This window comes from Acomys minous (genome assembly GCF_964271855.1).
Source record: "Acomys minous genome assembly, chromosome: 13".
In the NCBI taxonomy this organism is placed as follows: domain Eukaryota; kingdom Metazoa; phylum Chordata; class Mammalia; order Rodentia; family Muridae; genus Acomys; species Acomys minous.
This window is the reverse complement of record NC_140495.1, coordinates 100,604,452-100,625,991: the sequence shown is the minus strand read 5'-3', so window position 1 is coordinate 100,625,991 and position 21,540 is coordinate 100,604,452. Positions and strand designations below refer to the sequence as shown.

Here is a 21,540-nt window from a genome sequence, read left to right as displayed (position 1 = left end):
ATTGCTTTGTCTCTAGGTGAATAATTTATTGTAGAAAAGTCTAGTTTTTATTTATTTAAAAGTGCCTGCTACTTACTCCAGTTCCAGTGGTAACTAGTCTTTGATCTAGAATTTTTACAGAATCTTGTGTCAATACATGCAAACAGAGAGACAGTTAACTCTGGCTGACAATAATTTTGTAGAGGCATATGGCAAACACCTGCTGAGTCAGCAGAATTCAATGGGCGATTAAGTAGTTTATCTTATTTAAATGTGGAAAGCACTTAATTAATGCAGATACTTTATTTGAAACAAATGCATTATTATAGAAATATAATAGTGGATGGAAGGAGAAATTACATAGCAAATTGTATCTATCACAGTTTCCTTTCAGAGGCCTAGCTTTGGATCATTGAAAGGTCCACACTCCAGGCCTGGCCCATGGCCCATGTGATCACCTCAGTATTTATTAAGGTCTCTCTGAAACATTTACAAACATCTTTCCATCTACCGGATCCTGGAAAAGCAGGATTTTATTGCTTTATTTCTATCACTGAAAAAAAAAAGTCAGAAAAGAAGAAATTAATACACTGTTTAATATCAGGACTGGAGATAACTGGTTTAATGGGAATTGTCTTGGGTTTCCTAGATTATGGATGCCACTGTCCTGAGCTGTTTCCTGAGACTCTCACAGTGAGGACAATGGCGAACATAATACAGCACCTGGCAAAGATTTGTTAGATTTCCATAGTTTTAGGAACTTTCATGTAAAATGAAAAGAAAAGGAAAAGCATTTACTGTAGGTTGATATTTATGCTGTGTGTTGATGCTCAAGCAGATTTGGCAACGTTCAGAAGAGTTGGCAGTTTTTATAAAAATATGTCAAGAAAGAAGTACAACATTCTCCCGGTGCACCAAACAGCAGAGCTAAACATCCTTTATACTCCAGTGCAGCCTTGACAATCTCTTCCCACACCCTTTAGGAAGGCAGGGCTATGTCTTACTTCTAAGTGGATATTAGCCACTGAGTACAAGATAACGATGCTACAATCCACAGACCCAAAGAAGTCAAGGAAGGTCCAAGGGAAGGTGCTTGAATTTCACTCAGAACAGGATATAAAATAAACAACTAAAATAGATGGAAAGAGGAAGCTGAGTGGGGGAGGAAGTGGGGAGGGTAGTGGGGTGGTGAGCAGGTGTGTGGGTAGCAGGGGAGGGTGCTTGTTGGGAGGACCAGGAGGGTGAATGGAAATTGGTGGGTTGCATCTCTGGGACAGAGGAGGTTCTCAGAAATCTATTAGGGCGACCCTAGCTGAGACTCCTACAAGAGGGGTTTAAGGAGCCTGAAGTCACCACTACCTATAGCCAGGTGGGACATCCAGTGGAGGGAGTGGAACACTAGCTCTTGGAACCATGAATAAATGTTTTTTTTTTTCTTCAGCCAGCTGCCTGGGCTTGGTTTTAACCTCTGGGCTTTCTGGGTAATGGATTTACTATACTAGAAATTTAAATGTTATTTAATACTGTTTTACTTCACTGCTGGCTCTGAAAATGTGTTATTGCTCATCCTTTTTCAGAGCCAGACATCTCTTAAGGGCCAGGGTAAAAAAACAGGATATGGTTAAAACTTATAACTCAGCATTAGTAATTGAAAGCTCATGCTTAGAATAGGCATAAGACATGTGACATGATTACAAAGATAATTTTAAGTTGGATTATATTAACTTTAGAGACATTCAGTTATTCACGATATTAGAAAAAGGTTAAAAGTCACTGCTTCAAAAGCTGTTTAGCCTTGTTTTTGCTAATGTTATTAATCCATCATATAACTTGACTTTTTACAAATTAACTCATAGGAGAAACTGGTATGCTGTATAGTGAGTGGAACGCCATAAAAAGGTCAAAAAGTTTCCAATCTCCTTACAGACTATGGTTATGATTTTTAAGGCTCCAGCCTAACAGGGATTAAACCTAAAGTCCTAGTTTTTAATAATTAAGAAATGTGAGGTAAGAGTCAGCCACCTTACAAATGATCGAATCCTTTAACATGTCCAGAAATATACTTGTAATCATGCTAAAAAAAAAACCCACTATGATTAATTACAAAGATTAAGCTTTATTTAGCCTCCTGTGTATGTTTTCCAAATTAAATAGAAAGTAACTAGAAACAAGCAAAGTTTCTCTATTAAGATCTCCTTGAGATAGACATGATCCTCAAACAGTTATCTGCAGAGTATGGCATAATTATAGAGCATAACAGTCTGTTTTATGGCATAGACTATGTTTGTAAGGCATAGACTGTCTAAAGACAGACAAAGATTTCTTAACCCAGATATGCTGGCCCTCAAGCCTGTCAGAGACCTGCTGAATATGCCATTTAATACGTTTAAACTTTTATCACACACCAAGTCTTGCGAATTCCAACAGTAGCTCCCTAAGGTCTCCAAAAAAGCTATAGGCACAACGACAGATGATTCCAACCCTGGATTGTGGTACCCTAACTACTGGGCAGACTGTCTGAATGCCTCACATGCGACTAGGGCCCAGCATGAACTGTGGACAAACTGGACACCCAGAGAAGTGTTGTCTCCTGTTGCTAAAGATGAGGCGAGGCCACTCCTTATTATGTTTTTCCTTCACAGACAACGCTTCTCATCTTCTACGTCTGATGGCAGGGAGACTGCCTCTCCATGCATTGCTATGGAGACCCCAGAAGCCTGGGACCACTGTCTAGTCAGTGAACTATGGACCAGTCTCTGTCATTTCAATTGATACATAAGTCCTTCAGATTACAGTTTATCCTTCCCAGGTTTCTGATCACATTGACAGCTAAGCTAATAACAGATTGACAGGTGAAGAACAGGCAACTAGATCCTTACCCCTGTGTAATCCACCATGCTGGTTCATCAGTCAGTTCATTAACTAATTAAAACTACTAACGACTAGATGTCTTAACTTAAAAGGCAAACAGGTCTGCCTTGCCTCATGATAAAAGATAAACAGGCTTCAGATGCCTTTTCAGTCCTCTTTATGTGTAAGTATCAGGCCTTAAGCCTCATTCTTCTAGAGATGCTACCACTAGGTCTAGACACAGTCTACCTCATTACCAGACTCAAAACACAGGTCTTAGATGTATGTTTTATTTTTGTTTTTTTTGTTTGTTTGTTTTTTGTTTTTTGTTTTACTATTCCTTTAGCTAAAGGACAGTGTCTGCTCCCAGAAGTCTCACCTGTGACTCATGATAAATAATTAGATAAGAGAAAAAAAAAAGATGTAAAGCTTATATAAAGCCTAAGGACACAGAAGCCTAAGCTGTGAGGACCTAAAAAAAAGTATTTTAGGGTATAAGAAGCTGTTTTAAGGTTAACAAATGCAAGTAAAAGCCTAGATGGCTATAAGAAGGTGGCTTAAGGTATACAAAATAAGTAAGTAAATAAGTAAAACTTCGGATTTCTTCCTGTTGCTGTGCTACCGCTGTATTAAGACTGGTTAGAGCTTTGATATAAATCAATGGAGCTCTGGTTTATCAATCTAACTGTGCTAAAACAGTCCACTATATGGTCCACTATCAAAGGTCCAGGTTCAAGATTTTAAATTTCCTTGGTTTGTTTTTTTTTAGCCATAGACTTAAACGTGTTTCTCTTTGTCCTAAATTTCTATAAATCCAGTCTTTTGGATAGAGAGGGAAAGCCCCTTTTTCATGATGTGTAGTCATACTGAAAATCAAGATCAAGTGAGGTTTCGCCCCTTCTAATTCACCGAAGGATTCTGGTTTTCTCTGAGCTCACCTCAAAGAGTGTTCATGCCGTTAACCCAAAATCATTTCCAAACCATTGCTATGCTATGACCCGGAGATGCGTGTCTACTGCCTTTTCCCACAGTGTGTATCTCACTGTAGATTGTAAACAACAGTGATACTAACAGGTTTATAACTTATCGCCTTTGTAAACTTAAAAAGGATTCTTGTAAGCTAGAGAAAATCCACCCAAACTGCCTCTCACAGGTCAAATGGACTCCAGATAAGTACTGTTAATCATCAGCCTAATTTTCCTATCTATTTCCATTTTAGAGGGTAGGATTCCTCCCTCCCTTTCCGTGGTTTTGGGACTTCCCTCCCCACAACTACCAAAGCCATGGGTCCAAAACTTTCAAATGTACACACACACACACACACACACACACACACACACACACACAGAATTTTCTCCCTAACCTACTTAACTTTGTCTTCTGCCCATATATTTGTTCCAGTATCCTGTCAAGGCCAGGTGTTTCCTACATCTAAGACAGCTCCAAAGCAGCTACCCACAGGTGCTCCAGTCTAAGGTCGCAGATGGTGTCAGCTGAGCCTGCGCTTTCTCTTCTAGCAACAGACATCCCACAAATCCTGGACAGCAGTAAAAACGGCTGGCTCTCCCAGGACTTTGTCAGCATCCCAATTTCCCTAGGGTCCCCAAGGATGCCATTGCCCCCAAGTCATCAGAAAGCAGTCTTTCTGAACACAACATCCTCATTGTTCCCTCGCGACCCCTTCCTACTTTTTTTTTCATTTTTAATTAAACAACAGGACAACAGGAATGTTAATATATAGGCGATCCCATTAGCCTGCCTTCAGGGTCCCTTCCTCTCTCTCCCTCACTCTCGTTGTAGCTCTTGATCTCTCTACTCTCCCTCTGCCCCCAGGATTTCTCTCTCCGTCCTTCTCTGCCCTCATGGCACTGTCCCCAATCATCTGCCTGCCTACATGTCCAGTTATCCCCCTCTACCTCTTCTCCTGTAGGACCTAGTTCCCCTCCCTTTCCCCTCTGCCAAATACACTTCCTTATACCAACTATGTTGCTTGGTGTAATCATATGCTATAACAACCAACCCACCCATAAAACCTTTGACCCAAAATTTGTTTTGCCTACAAGAAGTGTAGGGATAAAGACAGAGCAGAGATTGAGGGAATGGCAAACCGACGACTGGTCTAACCTGAGACCCACCCCATGGCAAAGTGCCAACTCCTGACACTATTAATGATACTCTGCTATGCTTGCAAACCGGAGCCTATCACAAACTGTCTTCTGAGATGCTTCATCCAGCAGCTGATGGAAACAGATGCAGAGTTCACAGCTAAAGAACAGGCCTAGCTCCCAGAGTTCTGTGAAAGATTGGGAGGAAGGATAGGAGGAGCTGGAGATGTCAAGGACACCACAAGAAGACCTACAGAGTCAACTAACATGGGCCCATGGTGCCGGGGGCGGGGTTCACAGAGACTGAACCACCAATGAAAGAACATGCATTGGCTGGATCTAGGCTCCCTAGATCCATGTAGCTGATGTGCAGAGTGGTTAATATATTGGTCCCCTAACAATGGAAGTAAAGGATGTCTCTGGTTGTGTTTCCCATAGCTGGGTGGCTTTGTTAGGACCCACTGGGAGAGGATGCCCTTAGTCCTGCTGTGACTTGAGGTTCCAGGGTGGGTTGATACCCCTTTGGTATCTGAGAAGAAAGGGAGGAATGAGTGAGGGGGGCTTGAGGATGGGACTGGAGGAGAGGAGGGAGGGGCTGACATCAAGCTGTAAGAGATTAATTTTTTTTTAAGGCAGGGCCAGGTTAGCACTAAAGGAGACAGGCAGCAGTGCTGTGCCATAATCTACAAGCCCTGCAGAGCTACACCCTAACACAGCTTCCTTTATAAAAGTAATTCTTTTATTTCAGCTCAGTTTTAAGTGCAAAGGAATTGGGCAAAACTAAGGAAGGGCACACACAGACATTCTAGCTTATTGGATTTAGGCTTCTGCTTAAAGAGTCTAACTTCCATCTTAAAGAAATACAGGTTTGCTCTGAGTGAAAGTACTTAATTATAAGTAAAATATAAATCGACCTGTTAAAGAGTCTTTTCCTATTATAGCACTTTAATGTATTTTCTCCTTTGTCTATAATTATAATTTAGTTCCAACATATTCAAGCTGGTCACAATTACTCACTCCATCTGTTTTCATTGTTGATGGAATTAATTTTTAAATAACCAAAGTACATTCTCATAACTACCTAATATTTTAAAAATAGTGTTTGATCTGAACGTTTTTTAAGTGGAGGCTAACAACAGTGTAGGCATTTTGTCTACTTACAAAGACCATGGATGAAAGTAGAACTTTAAATCCATCTCTCAAGTGAGAAAAAGGGGTAACCATCCAAATAAACCCATGATTAACTGCAGGCTATAACAATATAACATTGTTGTTATAATGTTATATTGTTACAATGCTTGATATTGGTCTCAAAGTAAGTCTAACTAGAATTACAGGGAAAAAAGCAATTTTTCAATGATCCACTTAACACAATCCTTTTAAAGTATAATTTCAGAAGAAAAACTTCCTTATTACAGGAAGTAATAAGGAAGTGACCCAGGAAAGTCACTTAGACGTACAGTGTAGAAATGCTCAGAGCACTCTTGCCCAGGATGGCTTCAAACTTCACCGTCTTCATATGACCCAATAGAGGAGGAATTTATATGACTATTTTAAAGTTGAGGCACATGAAGAGAAAGTTCCAGAATAAAATTTCATATTTTTTATTTTTGAGAAAGTAGTCTTTGTGTGTGTGTGTGTGTGTGTGTGTGTGTGTGTGTGTGTGTGTGTGTGTGTGTGTATAGTATGACTATTATTTTGAATTACCACAGACAGGATGAATGGAGTGAATATTCAGGCTCCCCGCACGTCCTCCACCCCTGTCAGCTTTAGCTTTCTTTTAAGACAATGCAGGCTCCCTGTTAGCCTTGCTCACCCACTGTACCTCACCAGTTTTAAGCCTCAATCATTACCAGATTACAGAAGGACTCACAGTATGGTCCCTTCCTTGTGGAAACATATTGTATTTCTGTTAGATGATTCTGTGTGTGACTGTCAACTCTACCTATGTACAAAGACATCCCAGCACATGTATGATTCATGCTTGGGATAATCCAGATCATTCAATGCTCACACAGAACTGAAGACATGTCCACCGAAAGAGTCTTTCATGACATAATCCAAATGAAGCGTTCCTAGGAGCAATATATTATAAAGCTTCGGACAGAAAATTGAAGGCGAGTCATTTATGGATGTTGAAAAAGCTTTTATGTAGAGTCTTTGATCAAATCAAACCAAATGCTAAAACAAAAAGAACTTCTTGTCTTAGACAGCACTGGTAAATACAGAACTCACCGTTCCGACTCTCTTCGTCAATGGCTACGATGGTAGCTGGTGGTCCTCCCCTAGCTAGCTTGCAATCTAGAGAAAAGATAAGCAAAGGATATAATTAACAAGTGCAAAAGAACATATTTAAGACTAAATTCACACATATACACTGATATTAAAAACTCACCATCAAATTAATATACAGCATTTTAAGTGTTGTACTATTAAAAAAAAAAGAAACATTTTCCACGGCCTACACAGATTCTGTGACATGATAGCCAAACGCTACTCAAGCCTTACTGTGAAATCAGAGAAGATGACTGAACAGCAGTCCTTCTAGGCAGACATAATTGAAGGATAATTTAATGCAGAGAAATAACATAGAGCGATGATTACCGGGATAAGTGATGGGAAAGCTCCACAACAGAAACAAACGTAATTGGAAATTAATTGTGACAAAGGGCACAAGAGAGTGAATGGAATTTTAATAATGCCCTAAAAACAATAAAGTCAAAATAAAACGAACAAACAAGGGATGGCTGTGGGGTGCTAGAGATTGTATGAGTCACCTTACCCTCGTACTGCCAGTCTGGAGTCAAAGTACAGAGTCACCCATGGGAGCAGATCAGAAAACAGAAGAAAAGAAGGAAGAAAGGAGACATGTATATATTTAGCAAGAGGTTTGCAGATAAGTCATTATACAGCAATAGATGAATTACCTAATGACCTATGAAAAAGGGACACAGCAGACTCTATAATTTGAATATGATATTAGTACCAAAATTAGGAAATATATACGCACGCCATTAGCATAGAACTAGTTAGCAGTATTTTTGATTAATGTGACCATAACATAAAGTGCATTTATACGATATTTTAAAAACATAAATTGCTTTAGAAAATGTTTATCCAGACATTGGAATCCTCAGAGCACTGTCTGTCAATCAGATGTGATAATGAATTCATATTTTAAACACTCATCTTAGCTTACTCAGTATTATTTAATAATGGCTCTAAAAATAGTATTATAACATCCACAAAAAAGCGAAGGCTAAGCTTACAAGTTTCTGCTTGCACATTTCAGGATCAGAAGGCACTCTTTGGAGTTACACAGAGGATGAAGTGTGTCTACACGTATTTTTATGTTAACGACACACTTATATGCATTCTGGAAATTATCTTTATACTTATGGCTAACACGTGTGGTATCTGGGAGGTGATTTCAAGATTTGCTGTTAAACACGTTTGCTGCTTTTATGTAGGTCAGAATATGTTACTCATTCTTTGGAGGCACAGCTCTGTGAGTGAATATGCATTCTCTTTTGAAGTGAAAAAGCTCAGAGGCCGGTGGTAATTCTACCTCTTTGTCTTTGTCAGTGTTCAAGAGTTCCTTTTCACAGTTCATATCTATGGTAACTCTACGTCTCTCTCTCTCTCTCTCTCTCTCTCTCTCTCTCTCTCTCTCTCTCTCTTTCTCTCTTTCTCTCTCTCTCTCTCTCTCTCTCTCTCTCTTTCTCTCTTTCTCTCTCTCTCTCTCTCTCTCTCTCTCTCTCTCTCTCTCTCTCTCTCTCTCTCTCTCTCTTTCCTGCATCTTCCAGCAGTTTGACTCTGTCTGCCCCCTCTGCACTCACAGAGAAAGTTCCTAGAGGCCCCGTTCCTAAGTGTATCTGTTCCTTCAGACCAAGTTTGTGCCCAACAAGAGCTGGTTCTGGGAGAATATCATTGAATTTCTGTGAACCATGGTTCACAGCTCCTTTCTAGCATGCTTCCAACCAAGCTGTCCAGACTTACTGCATCCCCTCAGTAGCAGAAAAAGCCACCAAGTAAAAATTTAACTCAACTTCCTCACAGTGAGATCTATTATAGTTCCTACTTTCCAACTAATAAGCACTATCATGTCCAACCAATATTTCAGGGTTGGCCTAACCTATTTTTACTTTATTACTTTTAAACACAGAACACTAATGAAGTGAAATTTGTCAGACACATAATCTATTAATAACATTATTCAAAGCAGCTCGTGTTTGTTTTGAAATGATGCATTCATGAAAGTATAATTAGCTCTGAAATGCAGGAAAACATTTTTAATAAGTTTATTTAGAATTGTCTTGAGGAGAAAGTAACGTTGGATGCGCTAGGCAATGATTTATTGAGTACAAAGTATCCTAACTGAAATCAAAGGGAACACTAGGAAACAATTTGGACTTTCTTGGTGCCTTTCTCTATGGCCTGTGAAGAAGCCACCTGCCATAAGAAGGGTGAGTTAGTTGCTGGTGTGCAGACCTGAGAGATGGACTTCTCCCATTTGTTTAGTTTATTCTTTACTGTCTCAATTAAACCACACACTTGTCCTCCATGCTGAAAACTTTCAACCTCTTCAGGGCCTTACATATTTTCAACATGTAATCTGTTACTAAATGTGAGATATGAATGTTAATACTTGAATGTTAAGGTAGCTTATTCTACACATGTGTCATCATACTAAGTATATACCATGTGTTCTTTTTTTTTTTTTAAAGATTTATTTATTTATTACGTATACAGTGTTTTGTCTGAATGTATGTTTGCAGGCCAGCAGAGGGCACCAGATCTCATTTTAGATGGTTGTGAGCCACCATGTGGGTGCTGGGAATTGAACTCAGGACCTTTGGAAGAGTAGGCAGTGCTCTTAACCTCTGAGCCATCTCTCCAGCCCATACCATGTGTTCTTTAATGTTCGGTAACTGGTTGGGTTGAGAACCAGAAGGCAGTCATGTAGTGACATACAGTGAGGCATTCCCCTTGGACTCTAGCCCAAGGACCACTCAGACTCAGCTACTAACTGTAATTGTCACCCAGAAGAGGAGGCAGCTTGGGGAGAACACCCAATTCTAAAAAAATCCCTTTAATATCGAACAGTGTAGCTTCAATGAAAACCAGTTAAATCGGTCGCTCGCTTCTGTCATGTCCTGACATGACAACTGTCACCTGAGTGTCAATGCCTGACACACTGTTTTTCCTGCCAGGTTTCTGGGAGTTCCATTGCCCAGACAATGTCTGCACTTGTAATTTCAAAGCAGGAACTCCAAAATCAAAACTCAGTTGTTACTTAGTCCCAGACCAAGTCTGGCCTCTCTCAGTCACAATGGGGGGACACTGGGGAAGACGGGGTAGAAACAACAAGATCATCTAAACACAAGGTTAACTAGGATGACACCAAAGACATTCCATGTTAACAAGGAGAAGCAGCTCTCAGGCCTCAGCTCTATACAAAGAAATACAAGCAATTAAGGAACCACAAGAGCGGAGAAATGGACTTCCCCCGAGAAGAGCACACGAACTGGTTATCTAGTACCAAATGGTTGACCCTGAAAGCATACAAACAAGAAACATATATATTAAGTAGGCTATATTTAGTTTTATACATATATATATGTATACATACACACACGTGTGTATGTTTGTGTGTCCGTGTGTGTGTTCCACTCTAGATTTACTTTCCTCCAAACCATCCACTCTCCTCTCAATATTCTTGCTTCTTCATTTAATGTCTCTTGAGAATGGTAAAAAAAAGAATCCACTGAGACCTCTTAGATAAATAAAGTAAAATAAAAAATAAAAATAAAATATTTTAAATGTCCAAGAGCAACATGGTGTGCGGGACACATTATGAAAAGCAGTCACAACAGCTTATATCCAAGACATTCCTAAAACCAATTTGCTAATTTCTTTTCTAATTATTCTTATTGAGGTTATGTAAAAATGTGCAACCATGGTTCTACAAATTCGCTCAAAGCTACTTCTCCAGCTCAGGTATTTGGGTATTTGAGATCACATTCTTCAAGCAGGGAGGTCCTCCGCATTTGTTTAGACATACCTCCATTGTTTAAATAGAATTATTTGCCACAAGCCAATTATGTATATGCCTAAGATTTTACTTTTTTTTTTTTTTAAAGCAAACTGTTGACTAAAAGAAGAAAAATGATAAGCCTTTAATTACTGGTAACACTCAACACATTCATTTTAATTTCACATCTGTTTTACAGGTGTGAAGTATTTCAAAAACTTAATCTGGCAGCTTTACCTGTTAGTGTGCTGACATATTTTCTCTTTTTACCTAAATGGAAAATATTGATTTATTTTTATTACTGTAGCCTTAGAAGAATGTATTAATTTTTAAGATTATATTTACTTTTTTTTTTTTACTTAACATAATCAGGGAAGCTGTTGGAAGAATAAAAGTGTATTTTATGTGACTAGAAGATAAAGTTTGACTATATATACAGATAACTGATATGAAGGAAATGTTATTCATTAGTTTATTTGTAATTAATTAAAATATTTACATGACTATGCTTCATACTGACCACCCTTACCTCCCACCTCCCGACTACCCCTGTCCACACTAGCTCCCCACAAATCTATTCTCACATTTACATCTATGCATTTTGCTTTTGTGGCCCACTGACTTTATCAGGGCTAGCATCTTAGTTAGGGCTTGTATAGATAGGATAAACATGATGGCCCAGAAGCAACTTGGGGAGGAAAGGGCTTATTCAGCTTACATTTCCACACCATTGCTCAGCACCAAAGGAAGTCAGGACAGGAACTCAAACAGGTCAGGAACCTGGAGGCAGGAGCTGATGCAGAGGCCACGAAGGGGTGCCGCTTCCTGGCTTGTTGCTCGTGGCTTTTCTCAGCTTGATTTCTTATAGAACCCAAGACGACCAATCCAGCGGTGGCCCCACCCACAATGGGCTAGGACACACCATATCAATTACTAACTAAGAAATTGCCCTATATTGGTTGTGTACGGTGTGATATTAAGGAGGCATTTTCTTAATTGAGGTTCCTTCCTCGCAGCTGACTAGAGCTTGTGTCAAGCTAACAGGAAACTAAGCAGCACAACTAGTGATGTGATAATGTTTTTGGAAGTACCCTTTGCAGTCCAATTGGCTCAGCAATTTGTTTAAAATTCCCTTTCAGAGGTAAAGGTTTGGACCCTGTGAGCCCCTGCCACTTCCTTGACAAGATTGGTAGAGCTGGCCTTGTGTGGTGTGTCACTAATTATTGCAATGGTTGTGGAGTCTGGCATTTTGCAGTCCTTTATTCTGTCTTCCAACTCTTCTATACATGTGTCTCCTCCCATCTACAATGTCCCCCGAGTCTTAGAGGGGCTCAATTGCATAAGGTCTTGTTTAGGGCTGATGATTGTTGCTCGTTGCCTGGATCTTAGCCAGCCACGAGTCTCTTCATTTTTTCTGCTACAGAGAACGAAATTTGAGGTTCTATTACCAAATGGAACACACATCTAGGGAAGGTCAGGCAGGGACTAAAGCAGAAAGGTATGGAACAAGGAAAACCAGAAAAGTAGTAAAATATCAACGAACAAGAGATGGTTCACTGCTTCTTTATTCATTTCATGCTATTTCCTCAGGGTTGCCCTGGACACAGTAACTCGTAATAACCTGTTCAGGGTGGGCAGGCCAGAAAGTCGCTGCTGACAAGTCCGAGCATGGAATCGCAAGCCCCAAATGAATCTCTCTTCTCTCCATATGATGACAGAGAGGCAAAGTGCTGGCAGTGTCTTTGTATGTCACCAGTTTATGCCTGACATTATGCCATCCAGTGAATACCTTCTTCCTGCATCATAACCATCTCAGAGAGCAAGCAAAATGGGAGTCAATTCTAATCAGTAGTCTCATGCAAGATATTCTGAGCAGCAAGAAAATTCTTGCTGGCAAGTGTGTTCCAAATTTGGGTTGAAATGCGTGTGTGTGTGTATGGGGAGGGCAAGACTAGGAAGAGAGGAGGGGGCTGCAATCATGATGTAAAGTGAATAAAGAAATGAATGTTTAAAAAAGGGTAAGTTGAGCTGGGTGTGGTGGCGCACACCTTTAATCCCAGCACTCAGGAGGCAGAGGCAGGCGGATCGCTGTGAGTTCGAGGCCAGCCTGGTCTACAAAGTGAGTTCAGGAGAGTCAGGGCTACACAGAGAAACCCTGTCTTGAAAAACTAAAACAAACAAACAAACAAAAAAAGGATAAGTTGAGGGGGAGGCAGAGGCAGGCACATCTTTGTGAGATCAAGGCCAGCCTTGTGAGTTCCATGATAGCCAAGACTACATAGAGAGACCCTGTCTCAAAAAGGAAAAACAATAAAATAAAATTGGTGGATATGATGTAATGTATGAAAGGAGGGAGAGAGAGTCTTAGGAATCTGCCCATATGGATAATTACAAGTAGTACTATTTACTAAAATTAAGATTCTTTATGGCAAGAAAAGCTTAAAAGAAATTCATTTTTTATTACTTATTAATTTTTAAATTTGTGAGACTTCCAAATGTAGTTGGTCTCGAAAGTAAGAAGTTGCATTATGCAAGCTTTGCATTGTTTTATAGATACACATTGATAAAAAATGCATTCTCTCTCTCTCTCTCTCTCTCTCTCTCTCTCTCTCTCTCTCTCTCACACACACACACACACACACACACACACACACACACACACACACACACACATACAGAAAAACAACCCCCAAACCAAAAAAACTGAAACGACCCTAGCATAGAGCCACGATATTTTCAAGTGTCCTCTTGCAAATCCTTCCACTGAAAGCTCATTTATAAACAAGACCCTTATAGATGGCCAGGACTTTGAAGATCTGATGGTGTCTGTGGGACCTTGTGGGCTGAAACTCTTCATTTCATTCCATCACATTTGCGCATCTCACACTTTACACACTGAGTACGCGCCATGAACACGTTATTAAAATTGTGCTGCTCTCGGTCTTTCTTCGGATCAGCCTTCATTCACAGTACTGTGAATCAAGTTTTCCCTATGGTTAGAAAAGGCAGGCACAGTACAAAGACTGAGAAGGACCTTCTTGGAAAATATAAAACATCAGAAGCATCACCAGGGGTGGGGGATGGGGGTGGGGGTGGGGGTCGGAGGTGGGGGTGGTCTTTTCATTCCCTGTGCAAGTCTCCCTTTGCTGGACTTGGCAAAGGCCTCAGATGGACTTTCTCAGAATGTCCAAAGTATTAGCAGAATGGACGATGACCTCTTCTGATTGCCTATCAGTCCTGTGCTACTAGACTTTGTATCCTCTCGATTTACTTTCCCCATAAAGTTTGGGTATCTACCTGAAAAGTATTGGTTTGCCATAATCAAAAGGATGCATCAGGGCAGGAGTCCAATAGAATGTCATGAACTCAAATATCTGTCCTGTCTTAGAAAAAGCTGAGAATAAACTAGAAAACACGGACAAAAGTGAAGCCCGTGTGGCTGAAGGGAAGGGCGGGAAAGCACATGTTCAGTCTGAGCTCTGGGATGGGGAGTAAAAATGATCAAACCACATAAAACTCAAAAGCACATTTGTCTGGAGCAATGCCCCTGCCTCCTAGAAAAGCTTTGTCTTTTTATGGCAAATTACACAAATTTATGGGCATAACCCCGACCTTAGCTTACCATAGACTGTTTAATTTGTGCCCACTCTTTATATAATAGAAAATTATGAGATTTGTTTTAGAGATAATTGTATCTGAAGCACTTGTAATAAAAACAAATGCTATGAATAAAGGGTTCTAGTCTTAACTTGTCGAGGGTTTCAGCACAGAAAATGCTAGAAGGTTTTGTTAGAAATGTAGTAATTTTTAAGAAGAAAGAAGAAAGACGAAATAAAGGAGGAAAGAAATGTGTAAATCTATGTAACAAATATTTTAAGGGAAGGCCATTTGTCTCAAAATTTTTACTTCAGATATTATATCAGTACAGAATAATAACACACATATTTACTATCGTTAAACTATACTAGTAAATAATTATATGCAATTTCATTAGATTATCATTATCTGCACGTACTCTGCATATGTCTATGCTTTCTTCTTTCTATGTTTGCTGTTATTCTTGGCTTTATTTTCATAGTATTAAAACCTGAGGACATCAAAGTGCTGCTCCCACACATGCTCATTGGCATCAGAACTGATGCTGCGATCTGTCAGGAAAAATACGCTCCCCTGATATTGTAAGAAGGAAGGTAGTTAGTGATTCAAAGTGAGGCTGAGCGGGCAATGTAGGGAATGCGTAGGTAATTAGTGTCGCGGCACCTATATCCAGGGCATCCTCCTGGGGTTTATAGCATTGGGGGTTCCAGGAGAAACTTCACAACCACGATCAGATATTATTCTGTCTCTTCTGATCTTTCCTCTGTAATAACTGTTTAGTTTCTGATTTTTCTGGGTTACTTGTCACGTTATATATTACATGTCATGTATAGTAAGACACACAGAACTTTACTCACGATCCTGTTACAAACATGTATTTGTATTGCTTAAAAATCTTTGAGAGTGGCTAGAGAAAGGGTTCATCAGCTAAGAGTGCTTCCTGCTCTTGCTAATCACCAGGGCTCAGCTTCCGGCACCCACATCTGAGGCTTACAGCAGCCCCTAACTCCAGCCTCAAAGATCACATGACCTATGGCTGCTGCGGGCACCTGTACATGCGTGGTACACATAAAGTTCAGGCAGAGCACATACATGAACATAGCATTATATCTTTGATAAATAAATCATCAATTTTGATGTTATGGCCAATAGTAATAAGAAACAACATAATTTGGAAGCATTATATAAATTCTGATCCTGGGATGGTATAAAAACTTCCAATATTAAAAGCTTAAAAACAACAATTACTGTTTTGAGATCCAGCTCAGTGGAAGAACATTCCAAGTGTTGCATTCTAGTGGCAGAAATGGGCTGTCGGTACTGTGCATATTTAAATTTGCCAATTTAGCAGCAAATTACTTTTCAAAATACTTGTATCACTTTCATAGGTAAAGGCAATTTGAAGACATCTCCTTGTAAAAATTAGTATAAACTTTTTATTGTTTGAAAGATTTGATAACATTTAATGCTCTTAATTTTTCAGTTTTCTTCCTGCTTGGAAATTTTATGTGTTTAATGAGCATGCTTTTTGTGAAATATTTGTTGTATTTTACACTGAGTGGCCTCTTTTGAAAAGTGTCTCCTGACAACCAGTTGTTTGTTAGTTGTGTGTGTTAAAAAGTCTTTCACAGCTCATGGAATGCACTGCCATTTTCATTTGACAAGAATATTACTTGTTGATGGTGTGCTATTTCCACACACTTACTGTTTGTTTTTCATTTTTTTTCTTTTTTTTACACCATTTCACTCTTTAACTAAGGCTATCTAGCCTTTACTTACCCCCCTCCCCAAGCCCCGAGACAGGATTTCTTTGTGTAGCAGTGGCTGTCCTGGACTCACTTTGTAGAGTACGCTGGCCTTGAACTCACAAATATCTGCTTGCTTCTGCCTCCCTGAGTGCTGGAATTACAGGTATGTGTTACCACACCTGGTTCCATCTTCGACTCTTTATACTCTTGCTTCATCTGTCTTGGATTATAACCATATTCCACAAAACACGCCTCTTTCACACAGGGTTCTTGATGTGACATTTTGGAAAACCCTCCAGGACATAAGGACATAAAGGTCCTACTATTACAGAGAGGCTTCTACCAGGCTTGGGATTTTTGTCTCATTAGGACACAAACCGACATTATTCTTCAAAAACCCTTGTTATTTAGTGAGTTAATTTGGTCATGTTGGGCATGAAATTCAGAGCTGCATGGGGGTTCTACATCACTGAGCTACATCCCCAAGAGAAATGATTGTTTTTAATGTGGAAAAGTTAGTAAATATCAAATTCCTCTGAGTGCTAAAGGAAGGCCACAGGCACACACACAGCACGTGAGCAGGAAACAGGAATGGATTTTCACCCGGGCAGCATCACAACATCAATGCCGCCTCAGCACTACATAAAAAAGATGTTAACCTAGAAGCAGAATGTGTCGTATCAGCTGCCTTTAATATATGGGTGCTTTGGGCATTAGGGAATTAAGTGAACATTTATTCAATTGGAAAATGAATAAAAAGGATAATTTAGGGGCAAATATAGTAAAATAATTATCTTTACATAAGAAAGTGTAGTCACCCAAACTCAATTTTTACCTTGCCATCTTATATTTCTCTGGCTTTCTAAATGACACAATTTTCTCTTTTTTGAAAATGTGCCTGAACTAAGCAATGTTGAAACACATCAGGCCACCATATCCTCTGTGATCTTCAGTCGCAATTTTAAATTGTATTAACCTTGTTAAAAATCCTTATATTTTAATCTATACTCACTTTCAATGCTAGGCTTTTGAAGGAAAATAGTCAATTTGTTTTTTAATCTTAAGAAGAATTTTAACTGAACTAAAGCTCACAAATGGAAATTAAAATCTCATTCACTTTAATTTTTCCAAGTCTTTCATATAGCACATTACTAAAGACAAATATAGATATATGTTAATTTAGTTGGAATCTGATGAAACCATCATTGAAATTCTCCCTTTTTGTATCATTAATTATATCTTCCATTAAACAATACCAAGATTCTTATAATTAGGCTATATTGATTATCAAAATGAATACATGCAGGATACCAATTGGTTTATTTCAATCATTAGATAAATTTTAAAAATTCTTTTGAGGATTGTGGTGTTTGTCACACCCTTTTCCACTGATTGCAGACAGAAAAGTAAGAAGAAGAGAGCTCTGTATGTAAAATTCCTCAGTGTCAATGTCAGATCTCTATTGCCCCTCTTCAACACATTATTAATGTGTTAGAGTCATTATTGCACAGCCCTTGAAAACACAGCATCCTGCTGGGAAGATGGCTCGGTTGGTAAAGTGTTTTCCATACAAGCATGCCTAGCTGGGTTCAGATCCCCACAAAAAAGAGAGGCATGGTAGCTCACATCTATAATCCAAGACAGGATACAGGGAGTAAGACAGGTAGAGACCTGGACATTGCTAGCCAGCTTTTCCACCTTGGTGAACTCTGGATTCAGTGAGAAACCCCATCTCCAAAAAACAAACAAACAAACAAACAAACACCCAAACAACCAACAACAAAACAAAACAATACATTGAGGAGAGTAATTGACTCTGAGTGTTAACTTCTATCCTACACACACAAACACACACACACACACACACACACGCTAACACTAAAACAACAATAAGAACCTTTACTCAACAAGACAGCCTTCGACTCTAGTTTCTTTGGGATTGACTGACATCTAATGAAGCCTTGTGTATGGACGGTCACTCACACTGTATCTCAGTTTCCTTACTTGTTGAGGTGATAATGAGAGTTATCTTCCTCAAAAATTGCTACAATGTTTTGAGCCATATATTACTAAATCGTAGAAAGCCATAACTAGAGAGCGCTTTGTGTCCAGTGACCATTATGCAAAGTAAAGAGAATTCAGGTCAGCTGTGTGCTGTGTTGCTCAGGTGAAAGTTCTTGACGAATAGTTATGGATTCCAGAATACCATCAGTGGCTTAATGCACTATAAAGGACAAAGAGCCTCATTATTTTTGTTCATTTGTTTCCCCATGAAAAATCTATAGATAGGGCTGGAGAGATGGTTCAGCAGTTAAGAGCACTGACTGCTCTTCCAGAGGTCATGAGTTCAATTCCCAGAAACCACATGGTGGCTCACAACCATCTATACTGTGGTCTGATGCCCTCTTCTGGTATGCAGGTGTACATGTAGGCAGAGCACTGTAATATATATATATATATATATATATATAGTATTTATTATATAAATAAATAAATAAATCTTTAAAAAAAGAAAAGAAAAATCTATAGATAAATTTACCTGAGACAATAGTCTCTTCATCTAACAAAATAGTTCGTTATCAATAGCCTATTTCCTTAGGGTACTGTCATCAACCCTATACTCCCACAAACCCAATCAGTCCTTCCCAATGTAAGATCTGCATTAAACCTCTTGAGTTCAGGTCCAAAATTGGGTTAAGGTTCTGTCAAGGCAACGGTCTCTCTCATGGAACCTTCCAATGGCTGTAACTGCATATCACTAAATGACAGACCGAGAGAAAGCCATAGATAGCTAGCGCTATTGTTCAACTCAAAAGTCTCATTTCTTATGTATCTCCAACTGGTTGACATGGAGATGTTCCCGTCATCTGCTGAACCCTTGGGGTGAATCTGCAGCTGCTATGGCAAGAGCTGACGATGACCCTGAACTCGGAGGAGCTCCTGCCAAGCTTCCACATGCAAATGTCACTGTGTATACTAGGGGAATGAGAAATACCCCCAGAACAACGAGATCTGATCAGATTCGAAAGTTGTAACATTTGACTGAAATCTGCTATATATATCAAACGGGTGCCATCAGGCTGTGCCCTGCACTAAATGACTTCATATTACATAGTAATTACATAGTACTGTAGCTTCCAGGGGGTGCCTTGCCAGTCAGTCTATCACGTGGAACAGCAGTTTGCTTCATTTTGAGCATAAATGCAGGAATTGAATAAGCCTATGTGTTTTTTTCTGCACAGGTAAACAAACACCACCCACCCAGCACAGGCCATGAGAGGCCTTGCCTAGTTACAGAAGATGGCCACTTTTGGCTCCACATCCTCTGTTAGTAGGAGTCTTCATTAGGGTCACTTTCATAGATTTTAGGGAGTTTCAATTACATTAGGTTTCTACCTCACCCCTCAAATGTCCCCCAACTCCCGAATTTCATCTGTTTCTCTCAGTATTTTCTCTATCCTCTTTCCAGCCTGATCCCTCTCATTTCAATCCCCACTGACCCCCCCACCCGCCTCTACCCCCCACCTCCCCCCCCCCCCCGGTCTAAGTATTGGCACAGGTGACAATTATCTGAACAGAACACCAAGCCCAGAGGCACTAAGATCATAAACCTGAAATGCTTCTGTAAGGCAATAGAACTGTCAATAGGATAAAACAGCGGCCTACAGAATGGCAAAAGATTGTCACCAACTCTACCCGTGACGGAGAACTAAAGAACTCAGACACCAGACAACCAAATGATCCAATTTAAAAGAATGAGGTACAGATCTAAGCAGAGGATTCTCAACACAGGAATCTCAAAAGGCCAAGAAATACTTAAAAACTATCCAACATCCTTAGCCACGAGGGAAATGAAAATCAAAATGATTTTGAGATTACATCTTATACTCCTCACTTGCCTGAGATTTAAAAAAAAAACACACACAAGTGACAGCACATGCTGGCAAGGATGTGCAGCAGAGGGGACACTGCCCCATTACTGGTGGCAGTGAAAATTTGTATATACACTTTGTAAATTGATATGGTGGTTTCTCTGAAAATTGGTATCTGAAAATAGGTGTCTTGCCTATACCATCCTGGGCATATACCCAAAGGATGTTCCATCCTACAACAAGAACAATTGCTCCACTATGTTCATAGCATCTTTATTCATAATAGCCAGAAGCTGGAAACAACTTCTGTTTCCTCAACTGAAGAATAGATGAATAAAATGTGGAATGTGGCACATTTACACAATGGAGTATTACACAGCTGTTAAAAACAATGTTACCAAGATATTTTCAGGGAAATGGATAGAACTAGAAAAGATTGTCCTGAGTGAGGTAACTCAGATCAGAAAGACAACAAGGCATGTACTATTCATTTATAAGTGTATATTAGCTGTAAAGACTAATCATGCTACAATCTATAGACCCAGAAAAACTAAGTAACAAGGAAGGCTCAAGGGGTGGGGGATGCAAGGATCTCCCTGTGAAGGGGAAAAGGATAATTGTTTTTTTTTAAGTGAAAGAGACTGAATATAAATTAGGGTGGTTGGGGAGGTGGGAAGAATTTAGGAGGAGGTAGGAGAGGAGAAAACATGACCAAAATACACTATAGGGGAAAAAAAAATACAAGTGTAATCTCTCCTACCCAGAATAGACAACCTACTAAAACTGACCCTCAAAACTGCATGACACCTCTGTTTCTAAACACAGGCATCTGCAAATAACTGTAAGCAACAAAGGATGACTGAAACATTTGTAAGAAACACTAGGAATAGTTAATTGACCTAAGAGAGGAAAAAAAGAAAGATGTGAACAGGGATGTTTATAATGATCAATAGGGTAATTACATGCCTGGTTTCCTGTTTTCTCTGTAAAGTAAAAAGAACAAACTTATCTAAATGTTAAGGGCCAAGATTGATGCTTTTGGTTAATTAAGATACACACTGATACAATCTTCAGTCCCTCATAGAATCCCTTCTTCAGCACCAGTGTAGTGCTTTGAGGATGCTATCAGCACTAATCCAAAGACAACAGTGTCAGAATGGATGCTACTCCTGGACAGTGAACATTTCTTCTCTGAGACTGGGACATGGTCCTATATTGGTAAGAACAGGGAAGCTATAGAAATAGGAATGCTCCCTCCAGGCCTTTCTGATACCCCGAGTCCTGCTATGCACAACTATATTATAACTAATTTGGACAGTGGGTTACCTATAGCCCCAAGTCAAAAACCTAAATAG

The 21,540-nt window shown here is 39.5% G+C and overlaps 1 protein-coding gene across 1 annotated transcript in view; it reads right to left on the bottom strand.

Annotated features, from left to right (window-relative positions):
• The window catches only part of PCDH15 (protocadherin related 15), a gene marked incomplete at its 3' end in the record, with an annotated part of 1,334,501 nt that overhangs the window by 510,502 nt on the left and 802,459 nt on the right, over positions 1-21,540 (bottom strand). The window contains exons 5-6 of the mRNA XM_084754693.1: positions 7,717-7,731; positions 7,170-7,235 (exon numbers count right to left, since the gene is read on the bottom strand). Coding sequence (XP_084610819.1) covers positions 7,170-7,235; positions 7,717-7,731 — 81 coding nt within the window. The remainder of the gene's footprint in view (positions 1-7,169; positions 7,236-7,716; positions 7,732-21,540) is intronic.